Raw genomic sequence first — 20,370 nt, 5'->3', positions numbered from 1 at the left:
TGGTTTACCAGGAAAATCACTTCAAACATAATACTTCCAGGTCAAAAATATCAAATGGGAACTGCTTTGAGATCACAACCAAAAAAAAAAAAAAAAAAAGTACAGAAAGTTTATACTCAGAGAATACACACAATATAAATTAGTGAGGGTATCTGGCTGTATAGCCCAGGGAACCATATCTAATCACTTGTGGAACATGAAGGAAAATAATATGAAAAAAAGAATATATAAGTATATAACTGGGTCGCTCTGCTATACAGCAGAAATTGACAGAACACTGTAAATCAACCATAATAAAAAAATTTAAAAATGAATAAAACACCTCCTTACCCCCAAACAAAAGCTTAGGTGAAACCCAAATATATAAGAAGGACAAAAAATTCTGTTCTGAATGAATGTGAATTTGCATTAGCCCTGAAGGAAGAACCCTGAAACAGTCTAAAAATCACTACATTTCAATAACCTACAAAAGAATAAAAACATGTATTTTTTCTAGTTCTGCCTTATATTATGCACAGATTGCCTTTTTTTTTTTTTTTTTTTGGTCTTTTTGCTATTTCTTGGGCCGCTCTGGCGGCATATGGAGATTCCCAGGCTAGGGGTCGAATCGGAGCCATAGTCACTGGCCTACGCCAGAGCCACAGCAACGCGGGATCCGAGCCGTGTCTGCGACCCACACCACAGCTCACGGCAACGCCAAATCGTCAACCCACTGAACGAGGCCAGGGGTTGAACCCGCAACCTCATGGTTCCTAGTCGGATTCATTTCCACTGTGCCACGAGAAATCCTAAAATTTAATAATTACTAAGTAACTATCAAGAAAAGGACATACTGTTGATAGTACTAGTGATAGTATCACTGAGAAACAAGAAACTGACGCACCCATGATTTAATGAGTGTTCCTAATCTGAGCATATTGAGAGAAAAAAGTATCATTTGCTAAAGAATAGAAAACATTTTATAGTTTGAGTGGTCACTTAAATCTAAGTGTATAATAATTTTATGCGTTTGTACATTTAAGATTCTACAGTTGACTACTCCTGAAGGCCTGTGTTACATGAAAATTTACTTCTACTGAGGTTTGAGTTTGAGTCTCTACCATTCAAAACAAGAAGCTAGACAGGAAAACCCGCTCGGCTAACGCCCTTCCAAAACAAAGTTCAAAGCGACAATGTTATTCTACTTGTGATACCATGACATGTAGAATTCACTAATGCAAGTATTTATACATAATAGTCTCCAGACACACTCCCCTCAAAGCTAAGTCTGCTTAGCAGAGGTGATCATCAAAGGGTGTTAACTGTGTACTAAGTGACTCACGGATTTTCACTTCCCTAGGGAATCTCTTGCTACTAAGGTTAGCGGTGCAAAGTTCTTTATTAATTGTATTTGGCTTTTAGTGTATATCGACAGGGCATGAATTAGGAATATACAACATCAACAAAAAGGAGATTCATTGTCTGTCAGGTACAATTGTTCAAGGAAACCAAAACTATTCAAATAAATAAAAAAAGGCTGAGATATTACATTATTGTGGAACAGAAGACAAAAGCACCAGGAAAAAAGTTACAGACCATTTTATGATATTAGACTAAGAGGAGAAGGCACTGCTAATCGTAACCTGCAAGACCCAAAAGCAAAAAGGGAAAGGATGATAACTCTGCCCACGTGAAAATAAAACTCGTATATGAAGATACCGCAAACAAAATTAAATGATGAGGACTGGGTGGAAATACCTGTAACAGACAGCAGAGTAGTATCTAACCTGGGCTTAGGTCTATGGTTCATAAGCTGTCCACACTCAGAACTACCTTGAAAAAGTCCACACCAAAGCTAACTTTTCTTCTGGGATTAGAAGAAAATACTTATGTCAGATGCTATATTCTGCTTAAATTTAGGGATCACACTTTACAAAAAATGAGAGCTTTTTAGATTTTATTTTTTGAAAAATATATCTGGTAGAATTTGAATAACCTAAAAAGCTCAAAGTCTGCCATGCAACCAAAAAGAATACCCTCAATATATAAAGGATTCTCAAAAATAAACAATGACCAAATATTATGAATAGAAAATTTAAAGATTCACATGGCTGATAAATATATACAAGGCTATCCTTCACCAATAATCAGGGAAGAGCAAATTAAAAAACATACCAACATCTACCATCCTGCACACGAAGATGAAGAAGCCCAAAATATAAAACATATGAAAAAAATGAGCATTTTTATAAAATATAAATGCAGCAGTTCCCTGGTGGCACAATGGGTTAAGGATTTGGCTGTCACTGCTGTGGTTCAGGTTTGATCCCTGGCCCAGGAACTTCAACATGCTGTGGGCACAGCAAAAAAGAAAAAAAAAAAAAAGCAAACTGGCATTCATTTTGGAAGGCAAATTAAAGTTTAGCAAGACTGACCCAAACTCAAAAATTGTGTATCTTCTGAAATCATTTCCAATTCAATCCTACAGAGTGGCCTACCACACACACACTCATGTAACTCTTCACTACTGCATTGCTAGTAATATCGAATAACTCAAACGTCCATCAAAAGCTAAAACAATTATGGTGTATGTAGGTACTCATTTGTTATGTGTGTATATATATACACAATGGAATAGTACACAGGGATTTGTCTTTTTAGGGCCATATCCTCAGCATACGGAGGTTCCCAAGCTAGAAACTGAATTGGAGCTGTAACCGCCAGCCTACGCCACAGCCACAGCAACTCAGAATCTGAGCCGCGTCTGTGACCTACACCACAGCTCATGGCAAAGCTGGATCCTTATCCCACTGAGCGAGGTCAGGGATGGAACCCGAATCCTCATGGATACTATCAGACTCATTTCCACTGAGCCATGAGGGGAACTCCTAAACAGTTATTCCTAAAGAAATGAGTTAGAATTACACACACTGATGTAAGGAAAAAATGTGCCAAAATGTTACGGAAAATGAAAAAATGAAAAGAAGAATACTAAGGCAGGCAGCTACTTTCAGTTTGAAACTTTTTTATTTGGCTGCATCTGCAGCCTGTGGAAGTTTCCGGGCCAGGAATCAAAGCTGAGCCTCAGCTGAGACCTGCACCACAGCTGCAGCAATGCTGGATCCTTAACCCACTGCACCACAAAGGAACTTCCTGAAATATCTGACTATATAGTACATACTATGAAACAGACTGAGAACTATAACATACATATATATAAGTAAAAGTTAAGTAAATTGATACTTAACCTCACAATGAACAATGATTTTTAAAATTCTAGTGTTAGGTTGCGGGTTCAATCCCTGGCCTTGTTTAGTGGGTTAAAGATCTGGCATTGCCATGAGCTGGGTAGGTTGCAGACACGGCTCGGATTTGGTGTTGCTGTGGCTCTGGTGTATGGGGGGCAGCAAGAGCTCCAATTAGACCCCTAGCCTGGGAACCTCCATATGGTGCGGGTAATGGCCATAAAAGGACAAAAGACAAAAGACAAAAAAAAAAAAAAAAAAAAAAAAAAAAAATCCAACTGATATATACCTCAGTCTTTGGTTTAAAAAACATTCATAAATAATATGGCTTCCTTTTAAGACTACCACAAAAATTCTATATAAAAAATACACGTGTACATTTGTATTGTGTATACGTGTATGTGTGTGTGTGTGTATATGTGCATATACACACACACAAACATATAAATATACACACACAAGGAGTTCCCTAGTGGCCCAACAGTTAAGGACCTAACATTGTCAAGGCTGTGGTGTGGGTTTGATACCTGGCCAGAAACTTCCACATGCCATGAGCGCAGCCAAAAAAAAAAAAAGTACATAAGGCGGTCTGACAAGACACATGCCAAACTTTCCATATCTGTTAGTTCACTGCTGAAAAAAATGTGAACTTTTCACGATACTTCCACAAGGCCGAATTTTTTAAAAAGTATCTTTTATCTTAAACATTAAACAAAAGAAATAGCTCACAAAGTACAAAATTAGGTTCTACTAAAAGGAGATGAGAGATAACTGAAGAGTAGAAGCAGAGACATGGAAATAAATGGTTTCCAACCAAATGACTGCACCATGGTCAGGTGAACTGGGATAGCAGGCCAAACAGCAGGCTTAAACCGCCTTATCGAACTGTAAGGCACTCACTCCTTTTATGACCGCCACCCCCTCTAGTTGTTTAAAACAGCTAGGCAGACAGAAGGGACAATGTCTTTAAAGGCCTTTTAAAACAATTATCAACAGCAGAAACAGAGACAAAGGCTTGAGATTTTAGCCCCATAAAAAGGTGAAAAGAACTGAAAAGCTTGCACAGTCCTTGAAAAACACCAGCATATTTGCTAACTACTTCAGCATGTGCTCTTACTGCTGCATTATTATTAGGATAATAAGGCCTTCTTAATTAACAGTTCAGGGTCTCAAATCCCTGTTACAAAGACAACACAGGGGAACCTCAAGTTAATAATGTCATCATACTGACAAGTCTGGCCTTAAGTACTAAAAATTAAAAATCCCAGGTAGGCCAGGACTATCAGAGGACAAACGTTTTGTAGAAAGGGAACAAATATAGCTTCTAAGATAAATGTACCAGTGTTTAAAAAATAGTAAAGCATATGGAAATGTTTTATAAAATCTGTGAAAATGAAAATCAGGGCCTCTTATTTCCATGTATATGGTCGAAGAGCAATCAGAAAGCCAAGATGTATTACTTTCTAAATCTTGTGGTACATACAGTTCCTTACCTGTTCCAAATCCTGCACCAAGCCCAGGTCCCAGAGTTCCAGGTCCTGGTTTACTTCCGAAAATACTATTCCCACTGGTATTTGTGCCGAAACCTAGAAGGACAAAAGTATGAGTGAACCATGCTTTTAACACAACTCTCAATTTCCTGTACAAGGGAATTTAAAACAAAGCAGCCTGACCCTAAGCTTCACATCTCTTCAGTTACTGAGAATCAGAAATCCTCAATGGTAGGCCAACTTAACTTTTTTTTTTTTGGCCACACCTGTGGCGTGCAGAAGTTCTAGGGCTAGGGACTGAACCCACACCACAGCAGTGACCCAAGTCACAGAAGTGACAATACTATGCTGGATCTTTCACCAGCTGAGCCACGAGGAAACGCCTTAACCTTTTTTTTTTTTTTTGGTCTTTTGTCTATTTAGGGCTGCACCCACAGCATATGGGGTTCCCAGGCTAGGAGTCGAATCTGAGCTGTAGCCACCGGCCTACACCACAGCCATAGCAACACAGGATCTGAGCCACATCTGTGACCTACACCACAGCTCATGGCAACGCTGGATCCTTAACCCACTGAGTGAGGCTAGGGATCGAACCTGCAACCTCATAGTTACTTGTCAGATTCGTTAACCACTGCGCCACGACGGGAAAGGAAACTCCTAGCTTAACTTTTTTAAGTTTAATTCTGATTACTGAAAACAGACCCCATGGTGTTTACTTAATTATATTTCAGACATGAAATATCAATTCAGTATAGGGTAATACCCAACATTAAAGCAAAGTGACTATTCTTGAGCTTGGGGACTATCCCCTATGCAAGGCTCAAAGTCTCCATTCCATATTTTGTGTTTAATTATTAGAAGAAAAACTAAGGCCCTCAAACTTTCACTAAAAAAGAAGAATGTCAACAAGATACTCTACTGAACCTGTACGTTCTTGCTAAGACAAAAATTACCTATAAAAATCTCGACAGCCGCTTTTGTTTTGAACAGATGTACCGTGAATGAATATTAATGTGTGTGGATCACACATGAGAAGCTTTCATGGTGTCAGATTTGATCAGCTCAGAGGAGCACTCAAGGACACAGCTAATCGATCAATAACTTTTATTGAGATGACCTGCTTCATTATCAGAGATGATGGAGAACTGAACAAACCATCTTCCTTCGCTGTGACCCACCATTTAGAGAAAATGCTATGGTTTCCCTATAAAATCCACAGGAGTCCCTGCAGACACCTACACATCGCATTACTGCTATTATTTCTCTTCTGTTCAGTTTCTGCACTCCTTTTTTTGAGCTAAATATCAACAAAATAGCTGATGAACATATCATTAATCTCTTGGGTTAAGAAGAAATCAACCAGGGAGTTTCCATCATGGCTCAGCGGAAATGAATCTGACTAGTAACCATGAGGACGCAGGTTTGATCCCTGGCCTCCCTCAGTGGGTTAAGGATCCGGCATTGCCTTGAGCTGTGGTGTAGGTCGAAGACATGGCTCAGATTCTGCGTGGCTGTGGTGTAGGCCAGCCACTATAGTTCCCCAAGCCTAGGAACCCCCACATGCCGCAAGTACAGCCCCAAAAAGACAAAAAAAAAAAAAAAAAAGAAAGAAAGAAAAGAAGACGTCAATCAATCACTGGCTAGCAAATCCTGTTTGTTGAACACCTGAAGTCTTCTTAAAAGGTACCATGAAGGGACACAAGCTCAAAACGTAACAGAGTTAAGGAAGTGTCCTAGAATATATACCATTATTACCAACTAAATATACTGAAGTTCCTGTTGTGGCTCAGCAGGTTAAGAAAGCGATTTGTCTCCATGAGGGTGCCGGTTCAAGCCCTAGCCTTGCTCAGTGCGTTAAGGATCTGGTATTGCCGCAGGCTGTGCCTGTAAGTTACAGATGCAGCTTAGATCTGGTGTTGCCGTGGCTGCGGCACAGGCCTCAGCTGCAGCTCTGATTTGACCCCTAGCCTAGGAACTTCTATATGCCACACATCCTGCCATTAAAAAACTTCCAAGTAAGTAATCTGACTTAAATATGTTTATTTCATGGATTCATTAAATCTTTTATTTTTATTTTTTGGCTGCAGGTGGAAGCAGCAGGTGGAAGTTTTCAGGTCAGGGACTGAACCCACGCCACAGCAGTGACCCGAACCACAGTGGTCAAAAAGTGACAATACCAGATCCTTGTCACCACTGAGCCACACAGGAACTCCTTTTAAATCTTTTCTTGCATTGTGCTAATTAATAGCTATGCCACAAAAATGGAGAACTGCTTACTCAAACACAATCAATTTCCCTAAAAAAAAAAAAAAAAAAAAGAAAAAGAAAGAAAATATTCTTGGATATGTTCTTGGTCTTTCTGAGTGAAAATTTAACCAAAATTAACTTAGCCACATAAACAACAGAAAACACAGTACTTGTGAACTATCTCAAACCCACAGGAGGGAAGTAAGTCCCGCCTTACACTGCTTATACCACACATTTCCTCAGATTCTTATCTGAAAATTTCAGAACAATTTTAAATTAAAATTAAGAAAAACGAATTAACGGTTAATTAATTTATGATAAAGGAGCCTAGAATACACCACGGAGAAAGGACAGTCTCTTCAATCAATGGTGCTGGGAAAACTGGACGGCCACATGCAGAGGAATGAAACTAGACCATTCGCAAAATGGATTAAAAACTGGAACATAAGATCTGAAACTAAAACTCCTAGAAGGAAAGGGTAGGGTAAGCTCATGACATCTATCTTGGTGATGATTTTTGCATCTGACACCAAAAGCAAAGGTGACATGTGGGACTATTACAAAACTAAAAAGCTTCTGCACAATACAGGAAATCAACAAAAAGAAAAGGCAAGGTACTGAAGGGGAAAAAATATTGGCAAATCATGTATTATTTGCAAATCATGTATCTGTTAAGGGGTTAAAATTTAAACTATATAAAGAATTAATAATAATAGCTATTAATAATTTAATAGCAAAAACCCCCCAAACAATGCAATTAAAATATGGAATGAGGATCAGAATAAACATCTTTCTAAAGACGACACACAGGGGTTCCCCTGTGGAGCAGCAGGTTAAGGATCTGGCATTGTTACTGAAGCAGCTTGGGTTACTGCTGTTTGATCCCTGGCCCAGGAATCGCCACCTGCTGTGGGTGTGGCAGAAATAAAGAAATAAGACACACAGATGGCCAGCAGGTACATGAAGATGGCCAACCTCACTCATCATCAGGGAAACGCAAATCAAAACCAAAAGGAAGTATCGGGTCACACTTTTCAGAATGGCTATTATTCAAAAGACAAGTAACAAGTGCTGGGGAGGATGTGGAGAAGAGGGAACCCCTGCACCACTGGTGGGAATGCACAGTGCAGCCACCATGGAAAAGAGTACAGTACGGGACGTCCTCAAAAAATTAAAAACTACCATACACTCCAGCAATTCCACTCTTAGGTATGTATTCCAAAGAAATGAAAACATGAACTTGAAAAGATACATGCACCTCAATGTTCATAGCAGTATTCTATATAATAGCCAAGATACAGAAGCAACCTAAGTGTACATTAATGATTAATGGCTAAAGAAAAACAACGTATATATCCACAACATATACATGTACATATACATATATGTATATCTATGTACAACATGTAATATTTACAATGTATCTAGCTACAAACATAATGAAATTTTTGCATTTGTGCAACATGGATAGACCTTACAGACATTAGTGCTAAGTGAATTAAGTCAGGCAAAGAGAGACAAATATTCTATGACTTCACTTATCTGTGGAACCTAAAAAAAAACCACCAAACAAACAAACAAAAAAACCACCACGAAAAATAATGAGCTCATAAAACAGTTCACCAACAACAATAAAATAAAGAGCTCATAATGGCTCAGTGGGTTAAGGATCTGGCGTCATCACTTCAGTGTCATGGGTTTGATCCCTGGCACAGGGAACTTCCACATGCCGCAGTTGCTGCCAAAAATAAAAAAAAAATTTCTTAAAAAAAAAAAACAAAAAAAAGAGGAGTTCCCATTGTGGCTCATAGAAAATGAGTCTGACTACCTAAAAAAGAAAAAAATAAGTTGCTAACAGTAAATCTTAAAATTTTCATCATGAGGAAAAAAAATTTATCTATTATATATGATGACAGCTATTAACACTTAAGGTGGTTGTCATTTCACAATATATAAAAATATTGGACCATTATGTCAATTCCATCTCCAATTTTTAAAAATCGGCTTCAAAAAAATCAGATTTTTATGTACACAAATTAATGTTACATGTCAATTCTATCCAATTCTTAAAAATTGGCTTAAAAAAACAGATGTTTATGTACGCAAATAGCTCAACTGTCTCCTTCCACGAAGCATGAAGAACCAATAATTTATTACCCAGTACAAGCTTATCAATACCCAAAAGATCTTCAACCTCTTTAAACTGTTGCTCACAAGTGCTGACAACCTGCCTGTAATTTCTCTCCCTAAACAATCCTATTCTATTTCATTCAGAAATTGATACTGTCATACACTCAACCTTAAACTCATTTCTATTAGGAATAATTACTAAGAAAATGAACTGATGATCTAAAAAAATGACCTAAGGATGTGGCAACATCAATTGTAGCAAGTACTCCAACACTTAACTCTATGGATATTCACCACCATTAATGAAACACAATCCCATGCTGCGTGATATGCACCTAACAGTAACATAATGATGCTACAGATTTTTGTGTAACCTTACTCTATTTTCAGATTTGTTATATGACTTATTTCCAAATCAGAAGATTACCCCTGCCCACGACATCAAAGCTGACTGCTTTCCAAGAAAATACAAACATCAAAGACAAAGTCTTAGCAGATTCGGATCCCTCTAGGGTAGTAATGGAATGCTAAGTTCATCCGAGAGTGAAACAAAATTTGCCATTCTGAAACCACTGATTCATCCAGGGCCCCATTTACTCCTTCTTTAATTTATTAATAAACTTTCAGTGAGCAATTACTCTACATTAAAGATTAAAAAAAAAAAGAGACAATTCAAATTCAGCACGTAAGTTAATAAGCCTTATCCAATAAAGATGAGAATTTTCATTTTCTAATCACTCAACATGAGTATAACTATATTTATATAACAAACAAACTCTCTAAACAAATAGAAATCTGAAACCATAGAATAACATCAAATATTATTCCGGTCCAGCAAATTTTATCAAGCACAGCCCATACAAACACCTTGTCAGAATGAAAATATATTTAACTATGAACATGAAGCGTCCACCAAAAAAACATGCATTTTCAAAAGGAGCAAAACTAGCTGTTTGGGGTTTTTTTTGGCCACACCTGCAGCATGTAGAAGTTTTGGGGCCAGAGACTGAACCTGGGCCACAGCAGTGACAATGCCAAATCCTTAAGCTACTAGGCCACCAGGGAACTCCCAAAACTAGTTCTTAAGGGGCAGAAAAAAATCATAGATATAAGATGGTTTATGACTTTCCAAAGGGCCACTCTGCATTAACAGATACACCATATATGTGCAGTATTAAAATCTCATGGGGTGAGAAAATGGAAAGGTCCACAAAGGCTCTCTGGGGAAGAGGGAAGACAGTGATTTAAAAAAAAAAAAAAAACAAGCTGGGGTTCCTGTGGCTCAGGGGTTAACGAACCCGACTAGAATCCATAAGGCCGTGGGTTAAATCCCTGGCCTCAGTGGGTTAAGGATCGGGTATTGCCATGAGCTGTGGTGTAGGTCACAGATGTGGCTTGGATCCTCTGATTGGATCCCTAGCCTGGGAACATCCATAGGCCACAGGTGCGGCCCTAAAAAGACCTAAAAGTTGAAAAACACTGCTTTAACCATTAAGTATCTTTCTCGTCTTATTTCACAAACAAGAAACAAGTGCATGGAGTTTCCCAGTGGCTTAGCAGGTTAAGGATCCAGTGTTGTCACTGCCTGGGTTTAATCCCTGGCCCAGGAACGTTTGCATGCCATGGATGCAGCAAAAAAGAAAGAAACAAGTACACAAAACTGATATCCATGCTGGAGTTCCCATCATGGCTCAGAGGTTAACGAATCCGATTAAGAAGCATGAAGTTGCAGGTTCAATCCCTGGTGGGTTAAGGATCCAGCGTTGCCGTGAGCTGTGGTGTAGGTCACAGACACAGCTCGGATCTGGTGTTGCTGTGGCTCTGGCATAGGCCAAGGGCTACAGCTCCGATTAGACCCTAGCCTGGGAACCTCCATATACCAAGAGTGCAGAGAAAAAAAAAAAAACTTACGGTTTCTCAATTGCTGGTGAGGTAATACAAAGAAAATGATGTTTTCTCATTTCAAAAAAATATTTATCTCCATTAGAGAATCAATATTCTGTAAGGTCCTACTGCATGTGCTAAATGCCCCATTTTATCCAAAGCAGGGAGTCAAGAGAATATAAATCAGGTTAAGGCAATATACATCTCTTCTAAACATCTCAACCCAAGTCCTTGATTTTAAACCTTTCCCTCCAGGACCTCATATCAAGCCACCGCTTACCTGAGAATTTTTAAATATTTCAATCATATGAATCAGGAGGATGATGTGTGGTATAGTCAGTGTAACTGTAAGAGAGTCAAACCTGCTTTTTATATGTACCAAAATTGGAAGTGTTTGTATTGGTTCCTAAAGTCAGGGTTGGTTTGTTACCAAAGAGCCCGCCACTGGTTGTACCAAATGAAGGCGCACTGGTTGTGCTGGTTCCAAAGGACGTAAGCTTGTTGCTGCCAAACAGGGTCTAAAAAGAACACAACACAGGCGAATGTAAGCAGTGTAAAGATACGCTCCCAACACAGGAAACAGAGGCTACCGCAGGTATCCCAGACTGGGTTTGGGCTAAGGAAGAGAAGAGGCCATCATTTTTACGAAAAAGGTATGAAGAAGGATGACTAATGGTCTCAGAAAAATAAACTAATGTAATCAAGATTAACCTTATGGAGAATACTCCTAGCTGGAGAAGTTAATGGTAGCCCCCCAACAAACATAGCTCAGTGAGACAAAGGAAAAAAACAAGGCAAATATTTTTTACCTGGTAAAAGAAATGTTATCATGTATTGAATTTGTCAGTACAAACAGCTACAATAAGAAAAATTTATTTTTTATTTATTTATTTATTTTTATTTTTTGGTCTTTTGTCTTTTTTGTTGTTGTTGTTGCTATTTCTTGGGCCGCTCCTGCGGCATATGGAGGTTCCCAGGCTAGGGGTTGAATCGGAGCTGTAGCCACCGGCCTACGCCAGAGCCACAGCAACGCGGGATCCAAGCCTTGTCTGCAACCTACACCACAGCTCACAGCAACGCCGGATCGTTAACCCACTGAGCAAGGGCAGGGACCGAACCCGCAACCTCATGGTTCCTAGTCGGATTCGTTAACCACTGCGCCACGACGGGAACTCCAGAAAAATTTAAATATGCTACAAAATGGATGAATCTTCAAAGCATCATGCTAAATGAAAGAAATCAGTCACCAAAAATATCATTCCATTTATATGAAACGTCCAGAACAGGTAAATCCATAGGTGGCAGGCCTGTTGTGATTTAAGGGAATGAGAGGTGACTACTGATGGGGATGAGATTTCTTTTTAGGGTGACAAATATGTTCTGAAATTGACAATGGTGATAGCTGTATAATGTGTGACTGCGCTAAAAACTACTGGATTTTAAACTTCAAAAGGGTGAACTATATATATATGGCAAGTCGATTATAGCCCAATAAAACTGTTTAAAAATGAGAACTTTCTGGCGTTCTTGCTGTGGCACAGTGGGTTAAAAATCTGACTGCAGAGCCTCTGGTCACTGCAGAGGCGTGGATTCAATCCCTGGCCTGGCGCAGCAGGTTAAAGGATACAGTGTTGCTGAAGTGGTGGCTAGGATTCAGTCTCTGGCCCCGGGAACTTCCACGTGCCATAGGTAAGGACATTAAAAAAGAGAGAAATTTATGAAGCATCATATAATTTTCTAAATTCTCACCTCAGTTAGCAATCCAAAGTTAAGAAATAATGGAGTTCCCATTGTGGTGCAGCAGAAACAAATCCAACTAGGAACCATGAGGTTGCAGGTTCGATCTCTGGCCTTGCTCAGTGGGTTAAGGATCCGGTGTTGCTGTGAGCTGTGGTGTAGGTCACAGATGCAACTCGGATCCTGCGTTGCTGTGGCTCTGGCGTAGCCTGGCAGCTGTACCTCCAATTTGACCCCTAGCCTGGGAACCTCCATATACTGCAGGTGTGGCCCTAAAAAGCAAAACAAACAAACAAACAAAAACAAAAACAAAGTTAAGAAATAACAGATCTCAATTTCCATGAAAACAGCCACATGACTTAAGGGACTTTTCTTTCTTATGCCAGATCCTTAACTTGCTGCACCACAAGGGAACTTCCCTAAGTAGTAATTTTTTACCTACATGACTTAACAAGGGAAAAAATTCAGTTAAGTCCCAACAGCATGAAAACTGTGAGAACACTAACAGTTTTTTTTTTTTATTTATTTTTTCCATTAACGGTTGGTTTAAACTAACAGTTTTAACAGCTTAATCACCACTAAAAATATTTAATTAACAAATATCATACCAATTTATCACCCAAAATAGAAATAAGAAATTACCTGATTTTAAGAGCAAAACCATCTCAATTCAGATGCAAAATTTAACTAGAGTGATATTTTGCTATCAGAAGTAAACTGATTTGAGGCACACAAGTATTGAGGCAAAGAAGTTTAAAAAAGAACTTACTATTAGAAAATAAACCTATTATAAGTTATCTAATTTTTTTTTTTGTACCAGCTTTCAGTTACTATCAGTATCAACTAATACAGTATACACAATAAAACTATTTGAAGGACAGATGTTTCTTAGAAATTCCTTTAATAAAGTTACACACATCGGTACACCACAGTCAACTGTAAAAACCTACCGAACCAACGGCACCAAATCCAGTACTGGTCTGCCCGAAGAGACCTGTTCCCGTTCCAAACGCTGTCCCAGTGCTGGTGTTCGTTGCTGTCCCAAAAAGTCCTCCTGGCTGCGAAGCCTGGGTTACTCCAAATAGACCCTGCAAAAAAGGTAATCCAGATTATAAGATACCCTATAATCGTCAGTTGTCTTTAAAAAGTCTTAGATGAATAGTTGCCATTTTTTTTTTCACATTTACATGACAGATATTACGCTGAATGCTTTACATGGAACATTCCTTCACAACAACCCAGAAAAGCAAGGCCATTTTCCAAAAGAAAATAAAGCTCAGAGCATTAAACACTTGCCCCAGATGTAATATATACTTTACAGCTCCTGGCAAGATCTGAAATCTGTGTCTATCATCTAAGCCTACTGAGCGCCCAAGCCATGGACACTGATAAAGACTACCCTAACTCTTGTTCTCTAAGAAATAACAAGGTTGCTACAGGAAAAGAAAATGGCATGACAGGTGCTTCATTTTCAGAGTTATGCCAAAAGAACTTATTATTAATACTGAGCTGAAGGGAGTTCCCATCCTGGCTAAGAAGTTAGGAACCCAACTAGTACCCATGAGGAGAGGGGTTCAATCCCTAGCCTTGCTCAGTGGGTTGAGGATTTGGTGTTGCCGTGAGCTGTGGTGTAGGCTGACACAGCACAGATCCCATGTTGTCATGGCTGTGGTGTAGGCTGGCAGCTGCAGCTCTGATTCGACCCCCAGCCTGGGAACCTCCATATGCCGCAGGCACAACCTTAAAAAGACACACACACACACAAATAAAAAACTACATACATTTCAAATACGCAAAATTTGTGTCATCTAATGTTTAAGATTTTAAAATATTTATTTATGTATTCTTTTCTTTTCAGGGATGCAACTGCACCATATGGAAGTTCCCAGGCTAGGAGTTGAATCAGAGCTGCAGCTGCCAGCCTATACACAGCTACAGCAATGCCAGATCCTTGGCCCACTAAGCAAGGTCAGGGATCAAACCCACATTCTCACGGAGACTCTGTCAGGTTTCTTAACCCACTGAACCACAATGGGAACTCCAAGATCTTTTTTTTTAATGCACTCACCAATCAACAGAAGAAAAATATTGCACTGATAAAGATGAATTGAGAATTCACTGCAGTGTTTTAAAGAGCTTTACTGAGACATAATTCACATACCCTAACATCTACCTCAGGTGGACTTTTCAGTGCCTTTTTTCTATGTTCAGTGTTGTGCAACCATCCCCACTCTAAATTTAGACCATTTGTTACTCTGAAAAGAAACCCTGGGCCCATTAGCAGTCACTCTCCACACCTAGGTAACTAACCACTCATCTACCTCGTTTCCACAGACTCGTCCCTTCTCTCACATGAATGGAGTCAGACAAAATGTGGTCTTTCTTTTTGAGTGGCTTCTTTCACAGAGCATGTTTAAAAGTCTATCCACGTTGTAGCATGATCAGCGCGCCCCGCTCCATTTTATGGAGGAATAACAGTCCATTGTGTGGATGTACCACATTTGTTTATACATTCAACACTGATGAACGTTTGGGCTGTTTCCACCTTTTGGTTATTGTGATCAGTTGTATAAAAGTCCCTGTATTTTCATTTCTCTTGAAGAAATGCCAACGTGGGCAACTGCTGGGTCAAATGGAAACTCCATTAATTTTGAAGAATCGCCGAACTGTTTCCCAAAGTGGCTGCACTATTTATACTCCTACCAGCAATGTATGAGGCTTCCAATTTCTCCAAATACTGTTTTTTCGGGGGGGGGGGGGGCAGGGGGAACACCTGCAGCATGTGGAGGTTCTCAGGCCAAGAATCAAACCTGCACCATAGCAGGGACCCAAGTCACTGCAGTGACAATGCCAGATTCTTAACCCACTGTGCCACAGGGGAGCGCCTCCAAATTTTTGAAAACACTCATTACTGTCTATGTTTTGTTTACAGCCTTCCTAGTATGGATATAAATGATCTCACTGTGGTATCGATATGCCTTCTCTGATGCCTAATGATACTGAGTACCTTCTCATGTGATTAGTAGCTATTTATGCATCTTTGGGAAAATGTCTATTCAAGTGTTTGGTCCATTTTTGTAATGTGTTATCTTATTACTGAATTATAACAGCTCTTTACTGTTCTAGATACAAGTCCTCCACGAGATGTATGACTTGAAAATATTTTCTCCCATCTGTAGGTATTCTTTTGGATTTCTTTCTTCTTTTTTTCTTTTTAGGGCCACACCTGAGGCATGTGGAAGTTCCCAGGCCAGGGGCTGAATCAGAGCTGCAGCTGCCAGCCTAGGCTAGAGCCACACGGGATCCAAGCCACGTCTGTGACCTATGCTACAGCTCACAGCAACGCTGAATCCCTGATCCACTAAGGGAGGCCAGGGATAAAACCCACATCCTCATGGCTATTAGTCGGACTCCTTTCTGCTGGGCCACAACAGGAACTCCCCATTTTGGATTAACTTTTATAGTTATCACAACTGTGAGGAAAGGGTCAACCTCATTCTTTGGCATGTGGAAAATCATCAACCCAGCACTATTTGCTGAAAACATTACTCTTCCCCTACTGAATTGTTTTAGTACTCTTGTTGAAAATCAATCAACCTCAAGGATTTGTTTCTGGATTCTCAATTCTATTCCCCTGATTTGCATGACATTAATATGAAAATATGTTGAACCAACTTTCCTAGGATAAACTCCACTGGTCAAAGTGCATAATCTTTTTTACTTTTCTAAATGTTCTTTTGTCTTTTTAGGGCCACAACTGCAGCATATGGAGGTTCCCAGGCTAGGGACTGAATTGGAGCTGTAGCTGCTGGCCTACACCAGTCACTCTAACACCAGACCTGAGCCACATCTGTGGATTACACTGCAGCTCACACCAACACTGGACCCTTAAGCCACTGAGTGAGGCCAGAAATCAAACCCGCATCCTCATGGATACTAGTTACGTTCGTTACCAGAAAGCCACAATGAGAACTCCTGTATAATACTCTTTATACGTTGCTGAATTCAGTTTGCCAGGGTTTTTTTTGGGGGGAGGGAGGCATGCCTTTGGCATGTGGAAGTTCTTGGGCCAGAGATCGAACCCATGCCACAGCAGTAAGCAGCCACAGTAGTGACAATGCCAGATCCTTAACCCGATGAGCCACCAGGAAACTCCTAGTGTGCCATTAGTTTTTGTGGGATTTTTTTACTTTTCAGGGCTGCACCCAAGGCATATGGAGGTTCCCAGGCTAGGGGTCAAATCGGAGCTGTAGCCACTGGCCTATGCTAGAGCCACAGCAACGAGGGATCTGAGCTGCATCTGCAACCTACACCATAGCTCACGGCAATGCTGGATCCTTAACCCACTGAGCGAGGCCAGGGGTCGAACACGCAACCTCATGGTTCCTAGTCGGACTTGTTAACCACTGCACCACGGCGGGAACTCCAGTTTCATTTTTTTTAAATCAAAGACAGGGTATCTAATTTTAAGACCAGGTAAATTTCAAGGATTCTAATCAATAAATCATACCTCAAATTAACCTTTAATTTTATACTTTCCTACAAGAATCGCTAGAAAAAAGCTGTTAACGACTGTTAAGGACTTTCTTACTATCTGGACAGAAGCAGCAACTATCCAATATGGCTCTGAACTGTAGTTCTCCCTCTATATTTTAATGAACTAAACTTCTTTGCCTGACTCTGCTTAAGGGAATGAGCTGAAAGAACATTCTGAAATACAGCCAGCAGTTAATATTTTCTCCCATATTCTACAGATTGGTTGGAGCCGATGTCCTAAGGTACAACTTCAGTACAGCCAATTCCGACACACTAAGCAACTCCTAGTGGTAAGAAAACATGCTCAGAAAAAGGTTAAGTGACTTACTCAATAGCTTCTCATCAAATACAGAGTCGAGCCTAGACTGGAATCTATGTCTTAATTATTCAAAACTTCCCTCTCTTCCCTTTACTACATATACCCGTCAACCCTTAAGAACTGCAGTAGGGACGAACTTTCTAGTTGGACATAATTAAGAGCCTCGTTGCTTAGCTCTACAAATAAGACCTGTTTCCTTACCATGGTGTTGGTGCTCGGCTGTCCTAGTGTGCTGGTATTACCAAAGGAGAAGCCGGTGGTCTGAGTGGTTATGGCCTGGGCAAATGGTTTGCTAAAGAGGCTGGTGTTCTGCTGATTCTGTTGGCCGAAGAGACCCCCTGGATTTGTCCCAAATCCAGTTGTACCTTTCGGGAAAATAAAGAAAAGAAAAATAAATGAGGGAAAAAAGAAAAACAAAAACCCTCCAAACCTCATATTACCTTGTTACTGCAACAGTCTATGTTAGAGATTACATATCTAAATTACCCAACATTCATTCACTATTCAAACTAATAACCATTTCATTTTCCATCTTTTTTCACCTAACTCCAGATTTGGTTCAGACTTTAATCCCTTCGGCAACACTCTGACCTCAAGAATCTGGGCTGGAAAAGAAACAAACTCATGGACATGAAAACAGACTTGTGGTTGGTGAGGGAGGAGGAGGATTGGGAGTTTGGGGTTAGTAGATGCAAACCACTGCATTTGGAGTGGAAAAGCAATGAGAGCCTGCTGACTAGCACAGGGAACTGTATGCAATCACTTGTGATGGAACATGATAAAGAATAACGTGAGAAAGAGAATGTATATGTATGTATAACTGTCACTCTGCTGTACAGCAGAAACTGACAGAATACTGTAAATCAACTGTAATTAAAATTTTTAAAAAATCATTAAAACAATTGAAAAGCTTTTACGATTATAAAAAAAAAAAAAAAAAGACTCTTGGCTGGGCTAAGTAAGCTTCCTTTGCAAGCCCACACCTTTTGTCTATTTTACAAGACATCATACTACACTTAAATTCTACGTGTGTGTTTTAACCTTGTTAGACTAAGGTTTCTTGAAAATGGGGCTTTCTCTTTAAAACCGTATATCCAGCCAAGGGTGTGACAAAATAATAGTACTTAATAATGAATATGTAGCTAAACTAAATCACAGAAGACCAAAATTGAGAAGAATGTAAATGCCATTTAAACATGAATCAATTTATGTATTTGTGTGTGTGTGTATATATCTCTATAAGGCAACAAAAAAAAATCTAACTTTTGCTTGTTTCTACAGAGGCAAACTGGTGGCTAGGGCTAAAAAAGAAAAGACTTTTGCACTTTTTTGCATTTCCTAAACTTTATATCATATATGTAGTATCTTTGCAAAAGCAGTATTTTTACAAGGTAATTTAGTAACCATCCTAGAGTCCCCTCATGCAAATCCCACATCAGGAGTTCCCGTTGTGGCGCAGTGGAAACAAATATAACTAGGAGCCATGAGGTTGTGAGTTTGATCCCTGGCCTCGCTCAGTGGGTTAAGGATCCGGCGTTGCCATGAGCTGTGGTGTAGGTCACAGACACGGCTCAGATCCTGCATTGCTGTGGCTGTGGCGTAGGCCAGCAGCTATAGCTCTGATTCGACCTCTAGCCTGGGAACCTCCACATGCCGCTAATGCGGCCCTAAAAATCAAAACAACAACAGCAACAAAAAACAAACCCACATCAATTCAATCCATCAATAAATCCCATCAACTACATTCAAACTGGGTCCAGATTCTGACATTTTTATCATCTCCATAGCACCACCGTTCTCTCTAAAGCACCACCATCTCTCATGTGGACAGGGACAGCTGTTTTTCTAACTGATTTGCTTCCATCCCTGCCCCTTACAATCTACTCCTAATACAGCACGCTTTAGAAAGATCCTTTCTTCATAATCGCATGACTTCTCTTTCTAAACCCACTAATGGTTTCCCATCTCAAATAAAAACTCACATCTTGACACCAGCCCTACAAGATAAGTATTATAGTCCCCACATCCTCCAGTACATCCCTTCGTCCTCTTCACTTTGGCAGAAACTCAGGATTTTTAGGCTTCTAGTTCCCTCTAGCTGGACTGTCCTCCCCCTCAGAAATCTGCACAGCCTCACTTTCCTCAGTTTACAGCACAGATGCCACCTATCGGTGAAGCCCTTCCTAACCATCTACACTTAACACTACATTTCTACACACACACACACACACACACACACACACACACACACTCCTTATTCCTCCAGCATCCCCACATCATTTTTCTCCAAAGCACTTAATCACCAAATGACAGTTATATTTCACTCTCAGGTGTCTCTCCCTCCTTGATACGGCCCAATATGATGCCAAGTGCTTACTGGTTCCAAAGGCTGTTTTGTTCTGACCATACGCAAAGCTTGAATTTGTGGTCGAAGAGCTGAAGAGTCCTGCCGCACTGGAGGTGGCCGGCGAAGACCCAAACAAGCCAGTCGCAGTACCTGCTCCCACCTGGTTCTGTGGGCCCTTCCGGTTGGCTTGATAGTCCTCCAAGCGAAGTTCCTGGAGGGAGAGAAAACGTGGCCCAAATTAACGCACAGCCAAGAAACATTCAGGAGATTAAATACTTGCATTTAGTCTTCGATCTCTATGTTCCCACAGCAACTATGACTAAAAAACAAAAAACGGCTAAATGGTTAACTTAGTATCCTTACAGAAAAGTATTTTCAATAGTGTAGAATGGACATTTAAATCTATGCTACAACTACTGCAAGACTACAACTACAGGCCAAGGGATATCTCAATTT

General features: G+C 40.0%; 1 protein-coding gene across 6 annotated transcripts in view; it reads right to left on the bottom strand.

The window, feature by feature from the left end:
* NUP98 (nucleoporin 98 and 96 precursor) overlaps window positions 1–20,370 on the bottom strand; it is a 100,345-nt gene that overhangs the window by 53,129 nt on the left and 26,846 nt on the right. For 2 of the 6 annotated variants that reach the window (XM_084975049.1, XM_084975051.1), the window contains exons 7-11: window positions 19,945–20,125; window positions 17,769–17,932; window positions 13,663–13,800; window positions 11,355–11,493; window positions 4,718–4,810 (exon numbers count right to left, since the gene is read on the bottom strand). In XM_084975049.1, coding sequence (XP_084831175.1) covers window positions 4,718–4,810; window positions 11,355–11,493; window positions 13,663–13,800; window positions 17,769–17,932; window positions 19,945–20,125 — 715 coding nt within the window. The remainder of the gene's footprint in view (window positions 1–4,717; window positions 4,811–11,354; window positions 11,494–13,662; window positions 13,801–17,768; window positions 17,933–19,944; window positions 20,126–20,370) is intronic. The other 4 variants (XM_021062427.2, XM_084975052.1, XM_084975050.1 and 1 more) reach the window with 2 other exon arrangements.

This window comes from Sus scrofa, chromosome 9 (assembly GCF_054392235.1).
Source record: "Sus scrofa isolate SSC_HxYL_T2T_F1_AM1 chromosome 9, Sscrofa_HxYL_maternal_Yorkshire_Landrace_v2.0, whole genome shotgun sequence".
Taxonomy (NCBI): Eukaryota; Metazoa; Chordata; class Mammalia; order Artiodactyla; family Suidae; genus Sus; species Sus scrofa.
This window is presented reverse-complemented; position numbering and strand designations above follow the sequence as displayed.